This window comes from Podarcis raffonei, chromosome 1, assembly GCF_027172205.1.
Source record: "Podarcis raffonei isolate rPodRaf1 chromosome 1, rPodRaf1.pri, whole genome shotgun sequence".
Classification (NCBI taxonomy): Eukaryota; Metazoa; Chordata; class Lepidosauria; order Squamata; family Lacertidae; genus Podarcis; species Podarcis raffonei.
In genome coordinates this window covers 37637145-37656891 of record NC_070602.1, presented here as the reverse complement: position 1 = coordinate 37656891, position 19747 = coordinate 37637145, and the positions used below count along the sequence as shown (strand labels likewise).

The window sequence follows — 19747 nt, the reverse complement described above, 5'->3', positions numbered from 1 at the left end:
TAAGAGCAACTAATATAGCAACTAATCATTATAAATTTTGCCAATGTGAACAGAAACCAGAGGAACCAACAATATAAGTTATTGCGCTCTGGTTATCCATCTGACTTTGGAAATATGCAGAGCACGTTATTAGATATCACATTTTTGAGAAAATAAATATGCCTCGCATAAGAGAATGCTTGTTTCCAGGATCAGACTGAGGGAAACCATCATCATTGCAACCCCAAACTGAGAGCACTCTGGCAGAAACCAAAATAATGAGCTTGGATAAAGGATGCAAGGGGGGTTCCCTCTGCGGTTAGCTCCAAAGATGATGAGAGATAACTAGTTTTTAGTGAGAAAGCAAGGGAAAAACTCCAGTCCCAGCAAATTAAAACCTCAGGAATAATAGGCATTTTATTGTGATTCTATGTAACATCTTGGAAACTACACAAGATATCTTGCAAAGACAGCTTGGTGAAATCACTATTAAAAGTTTGTCCACTTTTCTAAGGTATGAAGAACCATCTACTCAACCAACAATTGCACGTAATTCAAGTGGAAGTTGGTATTGTTCCAAGTACAGATATAATCAGTTCTACATATATAGGAAAATGAACACACAAACACACACATGCATGCAGCAGTGTCCAGAAAGTCTTAGCTTATTAAACTAATGCTGGATGTTGGATCAGCAGCCTCTACACTACCTGATTCAATGTACATGCATTACCAAACCAAATATCGAACAGGTGACTTTGGGTGCATGTGGTGTATTCTACATTTCTGCGTATTCTACAGAATTCTACAGTGTCCATGAACAGTTAGTGTTGCAGCAAAGTTCTCTGAGCTGAGGCTTGTTAATTAACTTAAAAGGTGTTGTAAAGATTTAGCCCTTAGTAAGTCCTGAAGTTTTTTGCAGCTTTATATGAAAATCCAAACTAGAGAAGTATTACCTCCCCCACTCACTCTTGCTCGTTTCACAGTCCCACACACAACCATCCTACACTGCTGAAAAACATATACCCATTCCCCTTTAATTATCTGTCAAGCAGCAGTAAACAGGAAATGTTTTTTCTCAACTGCCCTGCCACTCTGGTTAAAAATGTACTGAACAGCAAAAAATGGACAGCAAAAGGCCACTGGACCATGGGAAATGTAGGTTTCCAAAAGGTTGCTGCATTAAATTGAAGAGGGAAGTGGTAAGTGATGGGAAGTGCTTTTGGGAACTTTGAAGGCTGGTGGGGAAGGGGTAGCCCTCAAATCTTACAAACCCAATCTCAACCTGGAACAATGTTAAGGATAAATTTGACTATGTACATGAGGTTGTTCACAAAGACAAAATGTGGTGTGCTGTGACACCTGCAAGACAATCTATGGCACTTAATATTGGCAGATCAGAGATGCTGTATCAGAAAAGCCTAAGAAACAAGTGCAAAAATTCACTCATCTCAAAGAACGTTACCTTTTATGGTAGAGATGAAGGATGGAGGCATCTAGCTAATTGTAGAGTTAAGAAAACCACAGTGTCTGACAACCATTTGCTGCCAGAAAAAGAAAAAATATTTAGCACTCTGGAGAAATCATGATTTCTAACCTTGCCTTGCAGAGTGCATATCCCCATCTAGTATCACAGAACTGTAGATTTGGAAGGGATCCCAAGGGTCATCTAGTCCAACCCCCTGCAATGCAGGAATAAATCTGTGTTACAAATATAAGCCACAGCTTCATGTCCTCCCCTCAACCTTGTCCTCCTCCAAAGAAGCCATAAGGAGATCAGAAGCTTCCCACTGTCATTTCAGTTTAACCACAAGTTTAGCGGAGTCTGTAACCTGAAGCGTATGTAACCTGAAGCATATGTAACCCGAGGTACCACTGTACTTGTAACCTCATAATTAGATTACTGTGATAAGGTTTATGTGGGGCTACCCTTGGTCTTAGCTTGGAAGCTGCAGCTAGTGGAGAATGCAACAGTTAGGGTGCTGAGCAGGGTACCTAGCTATACATGCAATACACCTTTTGTAAAGTGCTTTGGGATGCCTCTTGGGAAGTGACTCATGAATGAAATAAATAAATAATGCACCTTTGCAAATAGAAAAAAAAAACCAATAGCACTGGCTGCCTATTTGCTCCCAAACCATGCTATTAGCCTATAAATCCCTGAACAACTTGGGACCAGAATACCTGGCGGACTCCCTTCCTTTATACAGGCAATCATTGGAGTCAGTCCAGCTGGTTGCGCCATGGCTGGCAGATTGCCATCTAGTGACAACTTTTTCATAGTGGCATTTGTCCTCTGGAATATCCTCACTCACCCTGTGCAACCCAAGAGGCATAAACGTTGGTGCATTTTAGATGCCTATTAAAAACTGATTTTTTTATTTGGCCATTTCCTGGCTGTTAAATTTACAGATTGCACTATAGCAATTTATTACACATGATAGACTATTTTAATTATGTTACACCTGAACTTGCATTAGCAGCCATTTTCAAAAGATGCTCTCTTTAATCTTAAAGGGCCAAAATTGAGTCCAATATTATTTGGATGATGTTATCCTATGTGAAAATACTCCTTAAGAATATGAAAGTAATCTGCAATCTGCCTAATCTGTCTAACATCATATCAGTGAAGCAGACCTGATGCTCAACTTGGCAGAATGCAATTTTACAGAAACAGTTCTTTCTGAGGCACACAGCCAGCTGGACTGAAATCTGACTTGTGACATACTTTTACAAGCATCCCCCCCCCCATAAATTTATAATCTTCCTCCTTGGACTTTCCTCATGTACTGCAAAGTTTATTCCAGACTTTTTCTGTTATTAAACTACATAGAGAACTAATATGGGGGACTTACAGCTTGGTCTGGATAGCCAGATACTGTGAAAGTCATGATTGCAAGTAGTCCAGCCTTTGCACTGCTTAACCATGCATTATCAACAACTGTGTCAGCTGATACTGTTGCTTTTGGGCTGAGATCTGTATTCTACCAGGCACACTAGATCACACTAGAAAGAACTAATTCATTGGCTTCAGGAACACTTACTGAGAGAAATCCAACGACTGGAGCACTACTTGGTTAAATCTGGGCTACCAAAAAGAGCATAATGTCTCCGTAGGGCTATATATTCAAACTACACAGATCATGGTCTTTCCTACGGAAAGACTAGGATAAGTAAGATATCATGTTGCTAGATAGATAGTTATATTACAGTGGTACCTCGGGTTAAGAACTTAATTCGTTCTGGAGGTCTGTTCTTCACCTTTCTAGCCTCCACCCTGAGAAGCAAGAGGTATTATCAGAGTTCAAGGACATAACCTAGCTGGGCAAGAAGACTCAGGACGTGAAACAGGGCAGTAAGGCATATGGCCTAAGGGAAATTCTAAGGGCCATGTAGAAATGTCTACCCCGGTTATATAGTATGCTCAGACCCTAAACCAAAGGCTTTTTTCCTGTTATGTCACCATTGTATCCTAATTCCTCATCTAGAGAGGAAATGGAGCAAGCAAGCAAGCAAGTGGTGGTGATTCATCTGGAGGATAGTAGTCTCCACCCTGCAAGGAAAGAAGCAATACAGGAGGACAACGAGCAAGGGGGGGGGATTAGATTCATCTGCTTTTTTGCAAATAATGCACTTTATCAGATAGTGCTATGTAGTTTTGGTGTGCAAACAAAATATCTGGTGTACACAAAGAATATGGAAGAATTTATTGAAAATCATTTAAACTGGATACAATTTAAAAAAATGTCCTTAAAAAAAAATAAGCACAAAGCAGTTCAGACCAGACATATAACTGAGCACCAGCAAAACTGAAATGGGACAGAATTAGGTTGCTCAGTCCATTCCTAGTGTTGTATCAGTCCTTGTTCATCTACTGCTATGCTGAAAGTAGTAGGTGTATATCCAGCAGGGCAATTAGACATATTTCATTTCGGGTGGAAGCCTCCCACTTACAGAAGCAGCAATAACAGGTACAGAAAACCCTTTGGTGCACGCAGACATGTATGGTAATCTGGCTTGGTGTAGTTCCTATATTAAAAATAAAATAAAATAAAATAAATAATCTCCCTGCATATTATTTACCATGCAGCTTTCCCTGCTTTGTTGTGTTAACTTGGGGGTTCTTTTTCTGAAAAGTTCTGTTTGTAGCTTTGTTGACTGGCTGACATTTTCTGTACTGCATCCATTTTCTGCTGGGTGAGTGTCTTGCACACATTTACACAATTTGACTGGGAGAAGGAGGTTGAAACCTGGCTTTTGTGTCTGCAACTGATTTGGTGGACTTTCCCCTGGAGTCTGTTTATGAATATTCTATTGCAAATTTTCCTGAAAAATGAGGTGTCTGAAACCTATTTAATCATCACTATCTATGTTTCAAACTTTATTTTATTACTTTATTCCTCATTTGCACCATTTTGTTGCCCGTTCTTTCATTTTTTAGATGTGGCAGTGATGTTGTGATATAAGTGGTGGCAATTCTTCTTGAGGCTTCACACGAAATTCCCAATTGGTCAATACTTTATTTAGTAATGCATTCCCAAACAGAGTCCAAAGAGGTTATGAGAGCATTTCCATTAGGATACACACAATATATGCAAATGTACATCGTTTTAGCTGCTCATCCTATACTCAACCATGCTCTGCCACCACAGCAGTTCACCATCTCTCATCCAACCAGTCTATGAAATCCAACTTGCTCAGCGCATTTTATGCTGTACATGTCATAATCCTCCTTGTTTCTTATATGGAGTTGCTTATCCCTCAACAGTCAGCCATTAATTTCTTCTTTAACTGGTTCTTTAATACTTCTCCAAAGCTTATTTAACCTTTAAATTATACTAGGAAATTTATTTTCAGGTTCAGAGAGCATTTTTGCACATTGTAAAACTGTTCAACATAAATTATATATTCTTTTTTTAGTGCACTACAGCTTTTAATAACTGGATTATGCCAATTTTTCCCCTGGAGAACATTTTCAAGGACATAGGTGATTAGATTGATCAAACTTAATGAATATGTATATGTATTGGACTAAATTGTAGTCCTTGTTTAAAAATAAACTCCCTTGTGTGTGCAATGATATTATAGGCTACAGTGAAAGAATGGGGCCAATCTGAAGATGGCACTACAGACAGATTCCTGCAAATTCTGTCACTGTAACTTTAAAACTGAAACTCCTTTAAAACTACTTTCCTAACATCTAGCCCCTACAAACTTACATCTTGAAAACGAAAATATGGTTTTAGGGACACAAATTTAAAAACAGAGACTCAGAAAAGAATACGCATACCAAAACTGGCACAGTAACAATATATGGTAGTAATTTGTTACAAGCCAAATTGTTCTTTAGAGATTAAATTTTGAGTGCATAAAGCAAGGGTAGGAAACCTTTGGAACGGCAGGAAAATGAAGCCTGTGGGGCTTGTCCATCTTCCCAGCTCCATTTGTTGCCCCTCTCCCCTTTCCAGCAGACCAATAAGATTTGAAAAAAGTATCCTATTGAAAAGTAGGTTTTCAGCTGCTAATAGTTGAACAAGGCGAGTTTGGAGGAGGTTGCAGGTGAGGATATACAAGTTAAAGGTAAAGGGACCCCTGACCATTATGTGCAGTCGTGACTAACTCTGGGGTTGTGGTGCTCATCTCGCTTTATTGGCTGAGGGAGCCAGTGTACAGCTTCCAGGTCATGTGGCCAGGATGACTAAGCCACTTCTGGCGAACCAGAGCAGCGCACGGAAACGCCGTTTACCTTCCCGCTGGAGCGGTACCTATTTATCTACTTGCACTTTGACGTGCTTTCGAACTGCTAGGTTGGCAGGAGCAGGGACTGAGCAATGGGAGCTCACCCTTGGCATGGGGATTCGAACCGCCGACCTTCTGATCGGCAAGTCCTAGGACCCACAGCGCCACCAGCATCCCATATATACAGGTTAGTTCTTCCTTTATCATATATTAGTCCCTTCCCCACTGGAAAACATCCCCATGCTGCAATTGATTCTAATAAGAAATTTTTAAGGAGTAATTGCACTAGAAGCACTAGAAGGCCTATGGCCCTTGCAAGTTTGGCTTCTGTTTTTCCTGTGTCCTTTTGGCCCTGTCCACTGCTGGCATAGCACACCAGAAAGCTGGCCATGAGGGAATGCAGGACTCGGGCTTGAAAAAGATTCCCCATACTTGACATTAACTCAGTGTTGGCCAAACTTGGGTCTCCAGTGGTTTTGGGACTACAACTACCATCATCCCTGACACTGGTCCTGTTAGCTAGGGATGATGGGAGTTGTAGTCCAAAAACAACAGGAGACCCAAGTTTAGCCAACACTGCATTAACTGATCTTTTAAGGCAGAATAATTATGCTCCACTTCAAGGCTTTAAACTTGCTAAAGGCAACACTACAGAAACACAGACCTTTGTACTAATCCTAACAAGTTACAGCATTTGTTTGTACCAAATTCTACAAAATGAGCTCTCAGGAGTTGAAAATGTTTTGACAAATACTAGGTGTATGGGAGAAAAAATATCAAAAAGTGTAAAAAAATATAAACAAAACTAAAAGGAACTAGTGAGAGCTACAAACAAAATAAAATGTTGTGATGAATACAGAACAAAGCCTATACTATATTAATTGCCCATCTCAAATGAGAAAACTGTATGCTGTTAGGAGCTAGTTTGTTTTCTGGTATTTATATCTGAATTGGTCGAATACTGTAGGAACATTGGGCATAATGTGCTCATTTGGAGGAAAAAAATCAGACTTTCCAGTATTGTGTCATCAGCAGGTTTAACAATACTGATTATACCTATAAACATACAATGAACCCTGAGAAAGGCTGCAGCTGCCATGAGAACCAAAGAGCACAAAGGGAGTATCCAACAAAATAGAACCCCAAAATAAGATTGCTCTGAAGTAATAACACTAATACTACTATCAATACTACTACTGATGATAATAATAATAAATTTATATGCCACCCATCTGACAGGTTGCCCCAGCCACTCTGAGAGGCTCTCAACATAAATAGGAAAAACACAATACAACATTGAACAGTGCTGCCTTCAGATGTCTTTTTAAAAGCACATAACTGTTTATCTGTTTGACATCTACTGGGAGGACATCCACAGGGCAGGCCCGGCTACTGAAAAGACTGGTTCCCTGTAACTTCACCTCTCGCAATGAGGGAACCACCAGAAGGCCCAGCAGAAGTGGACAGTAAGCAGCATAAAAAATATTATCTCTTGCTCTCCAAGCTATAAATGCCATACGTTTTTGAGCCTGCATGACAGAAACTTACCTACCTACACTGAAGTAAAATTGAAAGGTTTTCGTGAACATGAAAACATATTGGGCCGAATTCAGACTTGCCCTTGTCTTTCTGTTTACTGAATGAACTGAAATCCAGCAGAGGTTCCTACCGGAGGAACAACTGCTATATATTGCCACAGTTGCTATAGCTAGCTACATAGAGTACTTAGTGAAGTCCGGTATGCACCAAGCAAACACAGATCCAGTTTACATGTCATGGCAGAACATAATTCCTGATTTACTATGAGTACACCAAAATCACATACTTTGTTCCTTCCTTGATACACCATGGGTGTAGGGATGGGGAGGAAATTCAGTTCAATTTGCATTTAAAGGTGAACCCACTCAGTTCACACTTTCCCAAACACTACACAATCTGAAACACAGCCATCCTTCGAAATCCAAACATCTCTGAATTTTGCAAGGTAGTTCTCCAGCCAAGTAATGTGTACAAAAAGCCATTTTCTAGCGTAATGTGTGCATTAAACAGGAACTGCATTATCGAAAATAACAGATAAAAATCATTATACTAGGGGAAATTGATTTGCAAAAATTTGTATATTCGGCAAAATCGCATTCAAAAATGAGTATATTAAGATAAATCACACTAAAATCCTGGTGATTTTTCATGAGGACTTAAAAAAAATCAAACTCATGGGGAAATGAAGAGAACATAATTTTAGACTGGAAAACTGAAAGAAAATGAACTTATCCGTCCCCATGAAGTTCTGCGAACTGATGCACAAAATCTTGCATAATGATCAGCACCATTATATTTGTGAAACAGGCTTCCCCAAGACAATCACATTCAATGGAAGCAACTTAATTATTTTATGTATTCCTCTTATGAAAGGAAAAACATTTTCCACCTTATTGTAGGCAAGTTTTTCCTAAGAGTAAGCTCATTGAAAAAAATGTACATGACTAAGCCATTAATTTAGTGGATCTACCCTGCGTAAAACTTAGCTGACTACCAGCCATTTTGTTTAGTCTAAACATGAAGTGTACACATTTACCAACTCTTAAAACAAGATATTTCCATCTCTTGCAGGATTCTGCATACACAGTGTAAACTTGAATGTGTTACTAGGTCACAGAGTTAAACAGACCTATTAAACTTTTAAACAAAACAGGATTTGTGGTGTTACTATGTCATGCATATTGCATATTTTTAATAACCACAATGCCTTTGTGGAAATTAGATACATACTGTGCTGTTAAAATATTTATCTCATGAGTAAAACCTAGTCAGTTTCTGTGCAGAATTAATGTAATAAGAGCTTGCCAACTGTTACTATGAGTACTAGGAGAAGCCAAAAAACCCAGCATCATCTCACCACATTTTAGCCCTCTATGCACTTCTAATGAGAGGCTGCAAAATTGTTGTTTGGCTATTCCTCCCTTATTTCTTTATTTTTTTGTTTGTGTGCACCCTCTTTTTATATTTGTTTAAGATGGTGACAGTTTTAGTTCAGTAAAATATACCCAGTGTTAGCTCAGGAAACAAAGCTGTGCAAGTTCTCCATGAAACCCATGAAAATTGCCCTCTTAAAAAGCGATACAATTCAAATGCAACCATTCAGAATGTGATGCTCATGGTTTATATGGGAACACATTCATACACAGGTACCTTCATTGTGCTTATTTTGTGAGAACAATTCCTTGAGTCATACAGAATCCCCAACAGATGAATAGACAGCTGTCAAAGTAACTAAATTACATAATTAAATAAGGCACTGATAACCAGTATAATGAAATCAAAGCTAATAGTCCTTAATAGACATGCTTGCCAACAAATCAAAATCTCAAATAAAAACATTTAATAACAATAACATGTTTTTCAGTGCTCTAATGTTTGCATCATACTAGGTGGTGTATTTTTTCAAGATTACTTTTATGTGAATCCCTCAAAAGAAAAAAAACCCAGATAACACTTTGAACGTACCCTTGAAATGCAAACACAGTCACTTGGACAGTCTCACAAAAACCTGGACTGTAAATTTGTTCTTTCAGACTGGTCCTGTTAATTTGTAATGTCTACAACAGAAGTGTAACTCTGCAGCACTGTGTATCAGACAGCTCTTGGTGTGTTGTTTGGCTACATTTAAGACACATAAACATATAGCCTCCGAACTCCTTCCTTTAGTTATAACATCTTGTTCAGGATCATGTCTAAGAGTTTGTATTTGGAGAAATCAACCAAAACTTTGAGATTTTTCACACTTTATAATTAGTTAGTTAATTAATTAATTAATATTTGTATATATGTCTCTCTCCCTCTGTGTGTGTGCGTGTATAGTATTTAAAATATTCTTAAGACCCTGGGCCTGAGTAGGTACCACAGCAGGGTACAAAACACGAAATTATATCATACATAAGAAAAAAGTATTAAAATACTTCAAATAATAGAAGCAGCTAAATCTACAGATCAAACACCAATAAACTAAATAATAATAATAATTATTATTATTATTATTATTATTATTATTATTATTATTTATTTGTACCCCGCCCATCTGGCTGGGTTTCCCCAGCCACTCTGGGCGGCTTCCAACAAAGATGAAAAATACACTAAAATGTCATATATTAAAAACTTCCCAGAACAGGGCTGCCTTCAGATGTCTTCTGAATGTCAGGTAGTTGTTTATCGCTTTGACATCTGATGGGAGGGCGTTCCACAGGGCGGGCGCCACTACCGAGAAGGCCCTCTGCCTGGTTCCCTGTAACTTGGCCTCTCGCAGTGAGGGAACCGCCAGAAGGCCCTCGGAGCTGGACCTCAGTGTCCGGGCAGAACGATGGGGGAGGAGATGCTCCTTCAGATATACTGGACCGAGGCCGTTTAGGGCTTTAAAGGTCAGCACCAACACTTTGAATTGTGCTCGGAAACGTACTGGGAGCCAATGTAGGTCTTTCAAGACCGGTGTTATATGGTCTCGGCGGCCGCTCCCAGTCACCAGTCTAGCTGCCGCATTCTGGATTAGTTGTAGTTTCCGAGTCACCTTCAAAGGTAGCCCCACGTAGAGCACATTGTAGTAGTCCAAGCGGGAGATAACCAGAGCATGCACCACTCTGGCGAGACAGTCTGCAGGCAGATAGAGTCTCAGCCTACGTACCAGATGGAGCTGGTAAACAGCTGCCCTGGATACAGATTTGACCTGTGCCTCCATGGACAGCTGTGAGTCCAAAATGACTCCCAGGCTGCGCACCTGGTCCTTCAGGGGCACAGTTACCCCATTCAGGACCAGGGAATCCTCCACACCTGCCCGCCTCCTGTCCCCCAAAAACAGTACTTCTGTCTTGTCAGGATTCAACCTCAATCTGTTAGCCGCCATCCATCCTCCAACCACCTCCAGACACTCACACAGGACCTTCACCGCCTTCACTGGTTCTGATTTAAAAGAGAGGTAGAGCTGGGTATCATCCGCATACTGATGAACACCCAGCCCAAATCTCCTGATGATCTCTCCCAGTGCCTGCATATAAATGTTGAAAAGCATGGGGGAGAGGACAGAACCCTGAGGCACCCCACAAGTGAGAGCCTAGGGGTCTGAACACTCATCCCCTACCACCACTTTCTGAACACGGCCCAGGAGGAAGGAGTGGAACCACTGTATGACAGGGCCCCAGCTCCCAGCCCCTCAAGACGGTCCAGAAGGATGTTATGGTTGATGGTATCAAACGCCACTGAAAGATCCAGCAGAACTAGGAAACAGCTCTCACTTTTGTCCCTAGCCCGCTGGAGATCATCAACCAGTGCGACCAAGGCAGTTTCAGTCCCATGATGAGGCCTGAATCCCGACTGGAAGGGATCCAAAGGGGATCTAAAACACTTGAAATGCCCATGCAATCAAATAACCTATCACAGTGATAACAATATTGGTGCTAATCATATTTTTAAATGGTATTACCCTCAAACACCTGGGCTAAAAGCTGGCCAAGTAAATGATTGTATACACAATACTATGCAGTACACAGTACATGTAAAAGTGTCAGTAAATGTACAATATCTGTCTAGTCTATGAAGCAATTTTATTTATTTTTAATTAGATGTGTTGCTAGAAAAATGCAACTGCAAAAATTTACACATGGGTAGTCAGCTACCCGCTCTATCATGGGTGTCTGAGTGTCATATGACACTATCAACTGCAGATTTTAGGTGGCTGTATAGCTACAGTGCACTTGACAGTTGTACATACTTATGCTGCCTGTGTGTACCAATTATTTTGTATGGAAATAAAGCATATATTCATGCGTGTCTGTATATGCCGGTGGGGTGTAGTAATTAGTGCTGGGCTAATAGTGGGAGACCCAGGTTCGAATTCCCTCTCAGCAATTAAGCTCACTGGATGATCTTGACCCAGCCACTCTCTCTCAGCCTAACCTACCTCACAGGGTAATTGTGAGGAAAAAATAACCAGGGATGGCAGGGGGTTAAACATGTATGGCACCTTGAACTCCTTAGAAAAGGCTGAATATAATACCATTATCTAAATTCAAAGTTTTGAATTTCAAAGTTAAAAGAAGTTTGTTGTAAGAATTGACAATTGTTATAATCCTGAATGATTTTGAATATCAATGTTCTGCCAGATAACCTATTAATTTATCAGATCATAATGAAATAATCAAAAAATAACAGTTTTTATTATAAAAGCAAACATTTAAGAATATTCCAGTATTTACACTGATCATGCTTTTACAGTTTAATGAATGTGAATTATATAATCATATTATTTAATTCTGTGTATTTCTTTGTAAGTTACACAATAGAAAGAAAAAAATGTTTTGATGAATTAGTGACAACAAGATAGTAATTAATGCTTTTGCTACCAATACTAGAGTAAGATCTACTAGGATAAAAACAAGGAATGATCCTGGTAACAAGGAACAGTACAAGACTAAGCACAGATCTTACCTGCCCCCAAAGAGGTTACAATGTAAATTCATGGATACACAAGCATGAGACAAAGTAAAACAACACTAGTCAGTATGCTCATTTTTTTAAAACAAATTATCAATAGTCATATACTGTGATGGCTGATATTTTGTAGGCCCTGTTTCACTTAAAAAGCAGACATGACTAATTAAAGAGATTTGGGCTGTAATCCTACACCATTTTCCTTGTGTAAACCCTACTGAGGTCAATGAGACTTACTTTTAAGAAGATATGCACAGGATTATGCTGTAACTCCTGCAACCCTTCCGTTTGAGAATCTGTCCTGATGGTTAAGTTGCAGTCTCAGAAATTACACAAAGTTTCTTATATCAATACTCATACTTTCAAATATTCATTTATTTGAATTCATTTGATATGTAAAGTCTCAGAGGACCTACTGTCTCTGGGAACAAATGGGACAGCATACTGATTAGTTAAGACATAATGGGCCAGAAAACCAAAAAGAAGAGCTGACAACTTCAGAATTCAGGATAAGCAATAGACTGCTATTGAAGCAATAAAGGCACCCCTTCCCAGTTTTTAATTTTTAATTATTATTTTTAGATCAAGAGTTTGGGGGCAGAAATAGTGCATGTGAGGAACCAAAAATGCTTGCTTACTTTATGGTAAAGCTGGCATTATTCAGATCAATTCAGCCCTGGCCAACATACTACTAATGACAAGTTAGTCATCTTCACACAAACATACACACACATGCAAAAACACACACACAAAGAGTGCTTCAATGCTAGGGAAACTACATTTTAGAACAATGTTAATCTACAATAACCATGAAAAGTAACCCAAACTTTACAAACCCACTTGAAAATAGAGGCTTCAATTAATCTTACATTTTTCTAGATTACACAATGGTAACATAACTTCAGGACTGAGCTGTACCCCAACCCTCAGTAGGCAACAAGTATATCACCTTCAAAATAACATTGTACATTAAACATTCATTTCTGCTAAAACTCATCCTGGAGCAGAAATTATATATCTTAAAATACTCGGTGTTTAAATTATGTACAAATTACAAAACTATTTGTATCAAAATATATTCATCCGGATCATCGACCTGGCTCCCAGTTCAACAGTGACTTATAAAATAGCTACTAATGTCACTGATCTTGATTTGCAGAACAGTTTTCAATAATGGTTGCACACAAAAACAAAATAGGATTTAAAAAATATATGTATATATATATATATGTAGGGTTGATAGTTCTTTCAACGTCCCAGAAAACGTAGGAGTAGTTGGCAGGATCACGTCAGCTCCAATGTGCTCCTGAAAAATATAAAATACCAGTGTCCACTGGATCAGTGGGTCCTTGGCACTTTGGAACTATTAATGAAGATTTTGGTGATGATGTTTAAGTACAAAATGAAGATACTTGTTAAAAGCTGAGAACTTTCCCAGTTGTAGCATCTGGTAGGTTACAAACCTAGAATGGCTGCTCAAAATGATCACACCAAATTTAATATGTACACTTAGTTAAAAAGGCAAGTGAAGCAGAGAAGAAGATAATGCAAAAAGAAAATAACTAACAAGTGAAACAGTCTCTCCAATTCCCTCAAATTCTGTATGTATATTCTGTATTAAAATTGTCATAACTATACTTGTGGCAACTTAGTGAAAATGGCAATGGAGAATTCTTGCAGAAGTTCATAGAAGTCCTAAATAAATGAGAAAGAAAAACCCAAGACAATATGTTTAAAAGTCACTGAGGCAAAAACACTGGTGTTTTAACAACACAATGTCCAGATTACTTTTTATAAACCTGGCAAATAATTATAACTTTCTTTGTACAAGTGCTGAAAGTACAGTAGCATCTGCAAACTAAAAAAACAAACTGGTCTTTCTCCAAAAAAAAGTCCTACTAGTACAAGTAATTTATGCAGTCATCAAATAATAAAGGCATCTAAAAGTTACACAAATATACGGATTTTGCTTTATGCAACGTAAAATTAGGGATGAACAGATTTTTTCCCCCGTCCTGAAGAGCGTATGTAGACAAAATACTGTTAAAAATGGAATCTTTGTGTTATCATATATAAAGTTATGAATGACTTGCCAAAGCTGAAAGGCCTAGAGGCTAACTGAAAGATTCTCAATGGCTTAAGATCTGGTCCATTTGTCCCTTTCGGTCTGTGTCTGCTAAAACTAGGGAGAGTTCTGTGGTCCACTGCTGGTTTTAAACTCTGGTCTAACAAGCTCACACTGTAAGACCTTGTTCCTCCTTATGCTGGTAGGGTTGTAAGGTAAGAGGAATACTCTGGCATATGTGGTGGTGATTTAACTATGTACACAAGTTCTGGAAGCAAGTTATAATAGAGATTGGTATTATAGTTGGCAAACAGGTCACCTTGGACGCCAAGTTATGTCTCTTATGCATTTTTGATGGTGACAGTGCTAACCTTACTTCTCAAAAATTAATTCAGTATCTGTTGGTTACTGCTCATCTAGTGATCTCTCAAGGGTGGAAGGTCACATCTTGTTATTTTATGGGTCTATGGTTTAAAAACTATTGCTCATTGCCATTTCAGAAAAAGTACTCATAAAATACGTGCCATCAGTAGTGATGCGGAGTCCTCCGAATCTGCTTCTGCTTGAGGGCCAATTGTGATTTATGGGACCAAACTATCTCATGATTGGCACATTTCCACTATATATAAGGGGTTTGGGGTTTTTTGCAACATTCATGAATATTTGGTATGTTTGGTACAAATATGAATTGTGTATTTTACTCCAGAATATATTTTACACCACTCATTCTTTTTTAAGCTTTCTATTAATAATATGATTATTATGTTATTATCTTGCCATTTTATTCTTCCTCTTTTTATGACTGTTTTTATTATTACTTTTGGCTTGATGTTTTGTTTGAATATTTTTTAACGAATCTTTTGGGTAATATATCCAACACAAAAAATCTCATTGTACGGTGAGCTCCACCTGAAGAAAAAGCCCTGATACTAAAGCCCCCACACCAGCCCAGCAACTTGACCAAGAAGGTCTTCACTTGATGGCAGAAGAACAAAGAGGGAGCCAGTTTAGCTTCTCCATGAAGGGAGTTCCAAAGTCTGGGAACAGCCACTGCGGAGGACATTTCCCACATCCCCACTAACTGTGTGTGTGAGGGTGGTGGGACCAAGAGAATGGCCTCCCCTTAACATTTCTAAAGCCAGGTGGTTCACATGAGATTATGCCATCTTTCAGATAGTTTGTACCTAAGTATGCAGGACTTTCTAGGTCATAACCAGCCCTCTGAATTGTGCTCAGAAACAAACCAGTAGCCAGTGAAGCTGTTCTAATAAGGAAGTTGTATGCTCCCAATAACCAGTCCCAGTCTGCAATCTGGCTGCAGCTCTTTGAGCCACATCAAGTTTCTGAGCACTTTTCAAATGCAGTCCCATGAAGAGCATGTGACAGTAATTCAAACAGAATGTAACTAAGGCACATGTCACTGCACATCTCAAGGAAAGGGTACAGCTGGCAAACTAGCTTGCAAATGCACTCCTGGTCATCACAGAAACCTGAGCACCCATGCTGAGGACTGAATACAGGAGCATATTCAAACTGCGAACTTGTGCCTTCATGGGTAGTGCTACCCCAACCAGCAGAGGCTGAATCCCTATTCCCTATTCTATCTTCTGACTAACCAAAAGCACCTCTGCCTTGTCTGGATTAAGTTTCAATTTGTTCACCCTCACCCAGTCAATTACTGATGACAGACACCAGTTTAAAACCAAGACAGCTTCCTTGGATTTAGGTAGAAAGGGAGAAAGGCTGGATGTCATCAGCATACTGGTGACACAAAACCCCAAATCTTATTAAATAAAATAAAATAAATGTATAAAGAACCTCTTTCATTTGCAAATCCTAAAAACCTAAGAAAAGCCTGCTGGATCAGGCCAATGGTGCATCTAGTCCAGCATCCTGTCTTCAAAGTGGCCAACTAGGTGCCTTTGAGAAGCCCACAAGCAGGACCTAAGCACAAGAACACACTCCTCTCCTGCCATTTTTAGCAACTGGTATTCAGAAACATACCACCTCTGACCATGGAGGAAGAATAGAGCCATCATGACCAGCAGCCACTGACAGCCTTATCACCCATGTATTTGTCTACTCCTCTTTCAAAGCCACACAGTTGGTGGCCATCACTGTCTTCAATGGGAGCAAGGTCCATTGTTTAACTATGTGGTGTGTGAAGAAATGCTTTATTGTATCTCCTCTGAATTTTCAACATTCAGCATCATTGGTTGTTCTAAGCATTATGAGAAAGGAAGAAAAACTTCTCTATCCAATTTGTCATGTATATTTTTATAGACAATAAGTCCATGAGGGCTCTGGGAGGCTTCCATAATTGGGTAACCAAGGCAGTGGGCTTTAGGGAGGAGGCACGAGAGCTCAAAGACACTGCCAGAGCCCCCACACTTCTTTTACAAAGCCCAGTGCCTCAGTTACCTGGCTTTGGGAAGACAGCTTGAGTGTCAGTGTCTTTGAACCCTCACACCTCATCCCCCAAAGGCTCCCCTTTATATACTTCTTTTTTCAGAGAATTGTCTGTTTATTTCTGCTCTCTGCTTCCTGCTTCTTAACCAATTCCTGATCCCCAAGTGGACCTCTCTTTTTATTTTGTAAGCTTACTCTATGGTCATCTGTGAAGCACCTTTTCAAAAGCATTTTTAAAATCCAAATGCACTATTTTCAACTCATAACCTCAATTCAGGCTTGTTGTTTTAAGGTACAAAGCAGTTAAGATAAATTTTGGACATGCTGTTTGTGTTTCAAATATTTGTATTTAAACCAAGCATACCATGCAAGGGTTGATCTGCCTAACAATCTTATTGTCCTGTTTTAGTTATTTACTGATGTGGAAATGAATATTATCTAAATGTGCATACATAAAGTAAACAAAATCAGCCAAACTAAACTACTTGTATCCTATCCATGGCTTAGCTTATGATCACAATTATTTGTTAACTTTTGTTATTTAACATATTTTATATCCCACCCTTCTTCTGTCATGGAACTCAAGCCAGTGTACATGGTGTTTCGGTCTCCCATCCAAATGATGAGTATGGCCCAAGCTGCTTAGGTTCAGCAAAATGGCTAGACCTTCCCGTCTTTGCTTGCACAGCATATGGAAACAAATATGGGGGGGGGGGGGCTTCATGTTTATTATTTCTAACACAGCTAAAAGCAAGCAGATACCAAATCACTTCCTAAATCTAGTAAATAGTTTGCAATGAAACATAGTAGCGTACAATAATCTAAGTAAAATTCTCCATTTTGAAATCCACAATTCCCTTTAAAATGCTGTGTGACACATAGGTCTAAAAGATTGTGACTAGAACACTTATACAACCTAGGCGCATAACACATTCAGCTTGCATGCCTTTAACACTGCAATACTTTATATAGCTAGAAACAATAGAGATTTCTGCACAGATCTTTCTGTACATGCCCAAAGGAAAAGGTTCCAATCCTATATGCATTTATTTGAATTTAAGCCACACTAAATAAAGAATTTTAATCATGTATCATATCAGGCTGTAAATATTCAGAACTGGTGTTTGTGTGTGTGTGTGTGTGTGTGTGTGATGGTTAACACACAAAATAATGAATCTCCATGAAACGTGCAGTGAAACTGAGCACATAGCAGAGCTCAAACTTTCTAATTAAACAAACAAACTACATATTGAAACAAAATTTTAAAAAACAGTTAAAACATCCTGGTTATTTCAACATTATTAGTCCTGGACTAAAAAATATGAAAGCTACCACAATGCTAGTTCTACAGCTGAATCGTAATTAAATGCCAAAAGTCTCAGTATAGAAGTAAGTCTCTGGAGCCCTAAAGTATTTGGGGAAAATAAAACTCAATCATGTTATCTGTACCAAATACAACTGAAAGTTTTTTACTGCATTTGGGTGGCAACAAGCTTCCCAAAGCTCAGGAGGTGGGGATGGGGGGGGGGACTTCAAGGCAGGGATGCCTTTGAAAACTTAACAGTTTTGTGGTTTCTGTGTAATCATACAGAAGGGATCTATGCCTGCAGAGCATTCAGCAACTTACAGCGCTTTGCAGAGTGTTCATCTCCTGCCCCTAAGCAGGGAAACCCTATGCCTTTACGTTGCTCAAGGGTGGTTTCATGCTTCTGTTTCTTTTCAACCACCACATAAGCAACAACAACAAGGAAGCTACAAGCTTTTCTCATCAGAAATTTATTTAGTTACAAGTTCTGCCTTTTCAATTTTTCATCATCACCCAACTGTCACTGTCACCACCACATCCACATGATCAAAATGGGGCCGCAAATGCTCCTGGAATCAATGGTACATGTGCCAGCCCTTCCAGGTTCATTGTGTGGGGGCGGAGAGGGGAATATGGCTTCTCCATGATCATTTTAAACTCCATTTTGAACATATGTGTGGCAGCTGCATCAGCAGTCAAAATTTCTACCCAGTTGGAGCAGCGATTACCTGAAAAGGGGAGGGGGGGTTTAAAAGCAGCTTTTTTACTACCTTGTAAGTTTTAAAAGGGACACCTGCTATGAACTTCTTATCCCAACCTTTTCCAGGATGGGAAGTCTGAGGGTGACAGGTAGTGGGGGCGGGGAGAGAGAGACCTGTGGAAAATGACAGATAGAAGTATCACATGGATAGATGCAAACTCTGCCACGCTGAGCTATTTTCCCCTTTCCGCTTCCCTGGCAAGCATTATTCTAAAGAGAAAGGACTTGGCCATTCCATCCACCTCGGTCTCCCAAGAGCACCAATTAGTAGGGTGCTGAAAACCCATGGTTCAGAAAACCATGGTTCAGTTCTCCCATGGGCTGTAGCCATGAGTCCCACTGCTACTTAATGCACCAGGGAGAAGAAGGAGGGGGAAATTGAAATCTCCCTCTTCTCCCCATGTGCCTCACTTGTAGTTCTCAGCAGTGCTCCTTGCATAAGAGGGGAAGAGTGTTTGAGGGGGGAGGTGGCAGCATGTGGTTTTAGAGTTAAAGAAAGAGAAATGGGAAATCTTTTTTGGTTCTGGTTCAGATTTTGATATGAGTCGGAAAAGAATTAGGGAGCTGTAAATGTTTGCTGCTCAATTGAAGCCATGTACAAGCTTCCAAAGTTCTTATCGGAGCCTGGCTCAGAAGAATTCATCAGCAACTGTAGCACCACATCATCCATATTTCTCTATGCTCTCAATGGAGCAGAGGGCAGCAAACACATCATTAAAACAGTACCATTAAAAAGGATCACATTTTCTCTGGCAATGATTTCAGGGTTGCCAGGAACTCATTCATTCATCAAATGCCTGGGAAAACAGCAATGTTTTAAAATTTATTCTGAAAGTCAATAATGACGGAGAAAGAAACAGCTCACCAGGGAAGGGATTCAACAAATAGGGAACTGTTACTGGGAAGGCCCTATAATGGGTCAGTGACAATAGGGAAGCCCCCAGAAGTGGCACCAATGGAATGGTGCAATGATATGGGCTGTCATCCTGTATTGCATCTTCACAACTTTTGAGAA

At 39.5% G+C, this 19747-nt stretch overlaps 1 protein-coding gene across 5 annotated transcripts in view; it reads right to left on the bottom strand.

The window, feature by feature from the left end:
- Window positions 1-19747, bottom strand: part of NOVA1 (NOVA alternative splicing regulator 1) — a 142790-nt gene that overhangs the window by 84136 nt on the left and 38907 nt on the right. The window contains exon 2 of one of the 5 annotated variants that reach the window (XM_053381325.1): window positions 1577-1661. The exons of the other annotated variants lie outside the window; for them this stretch is intronic. Within the exon in view, the coding sequence (XP_053237300.1) occupies window positions 1577-1595 (19 nt within the window). The 5' untranslated portion in view covers window positions 1596-1661. The remainder of the gene's footprint in view (window positions 1-1576; window positions 1662-19747) is intronic. 5 annotated transcript variants of the gene reach the window in all.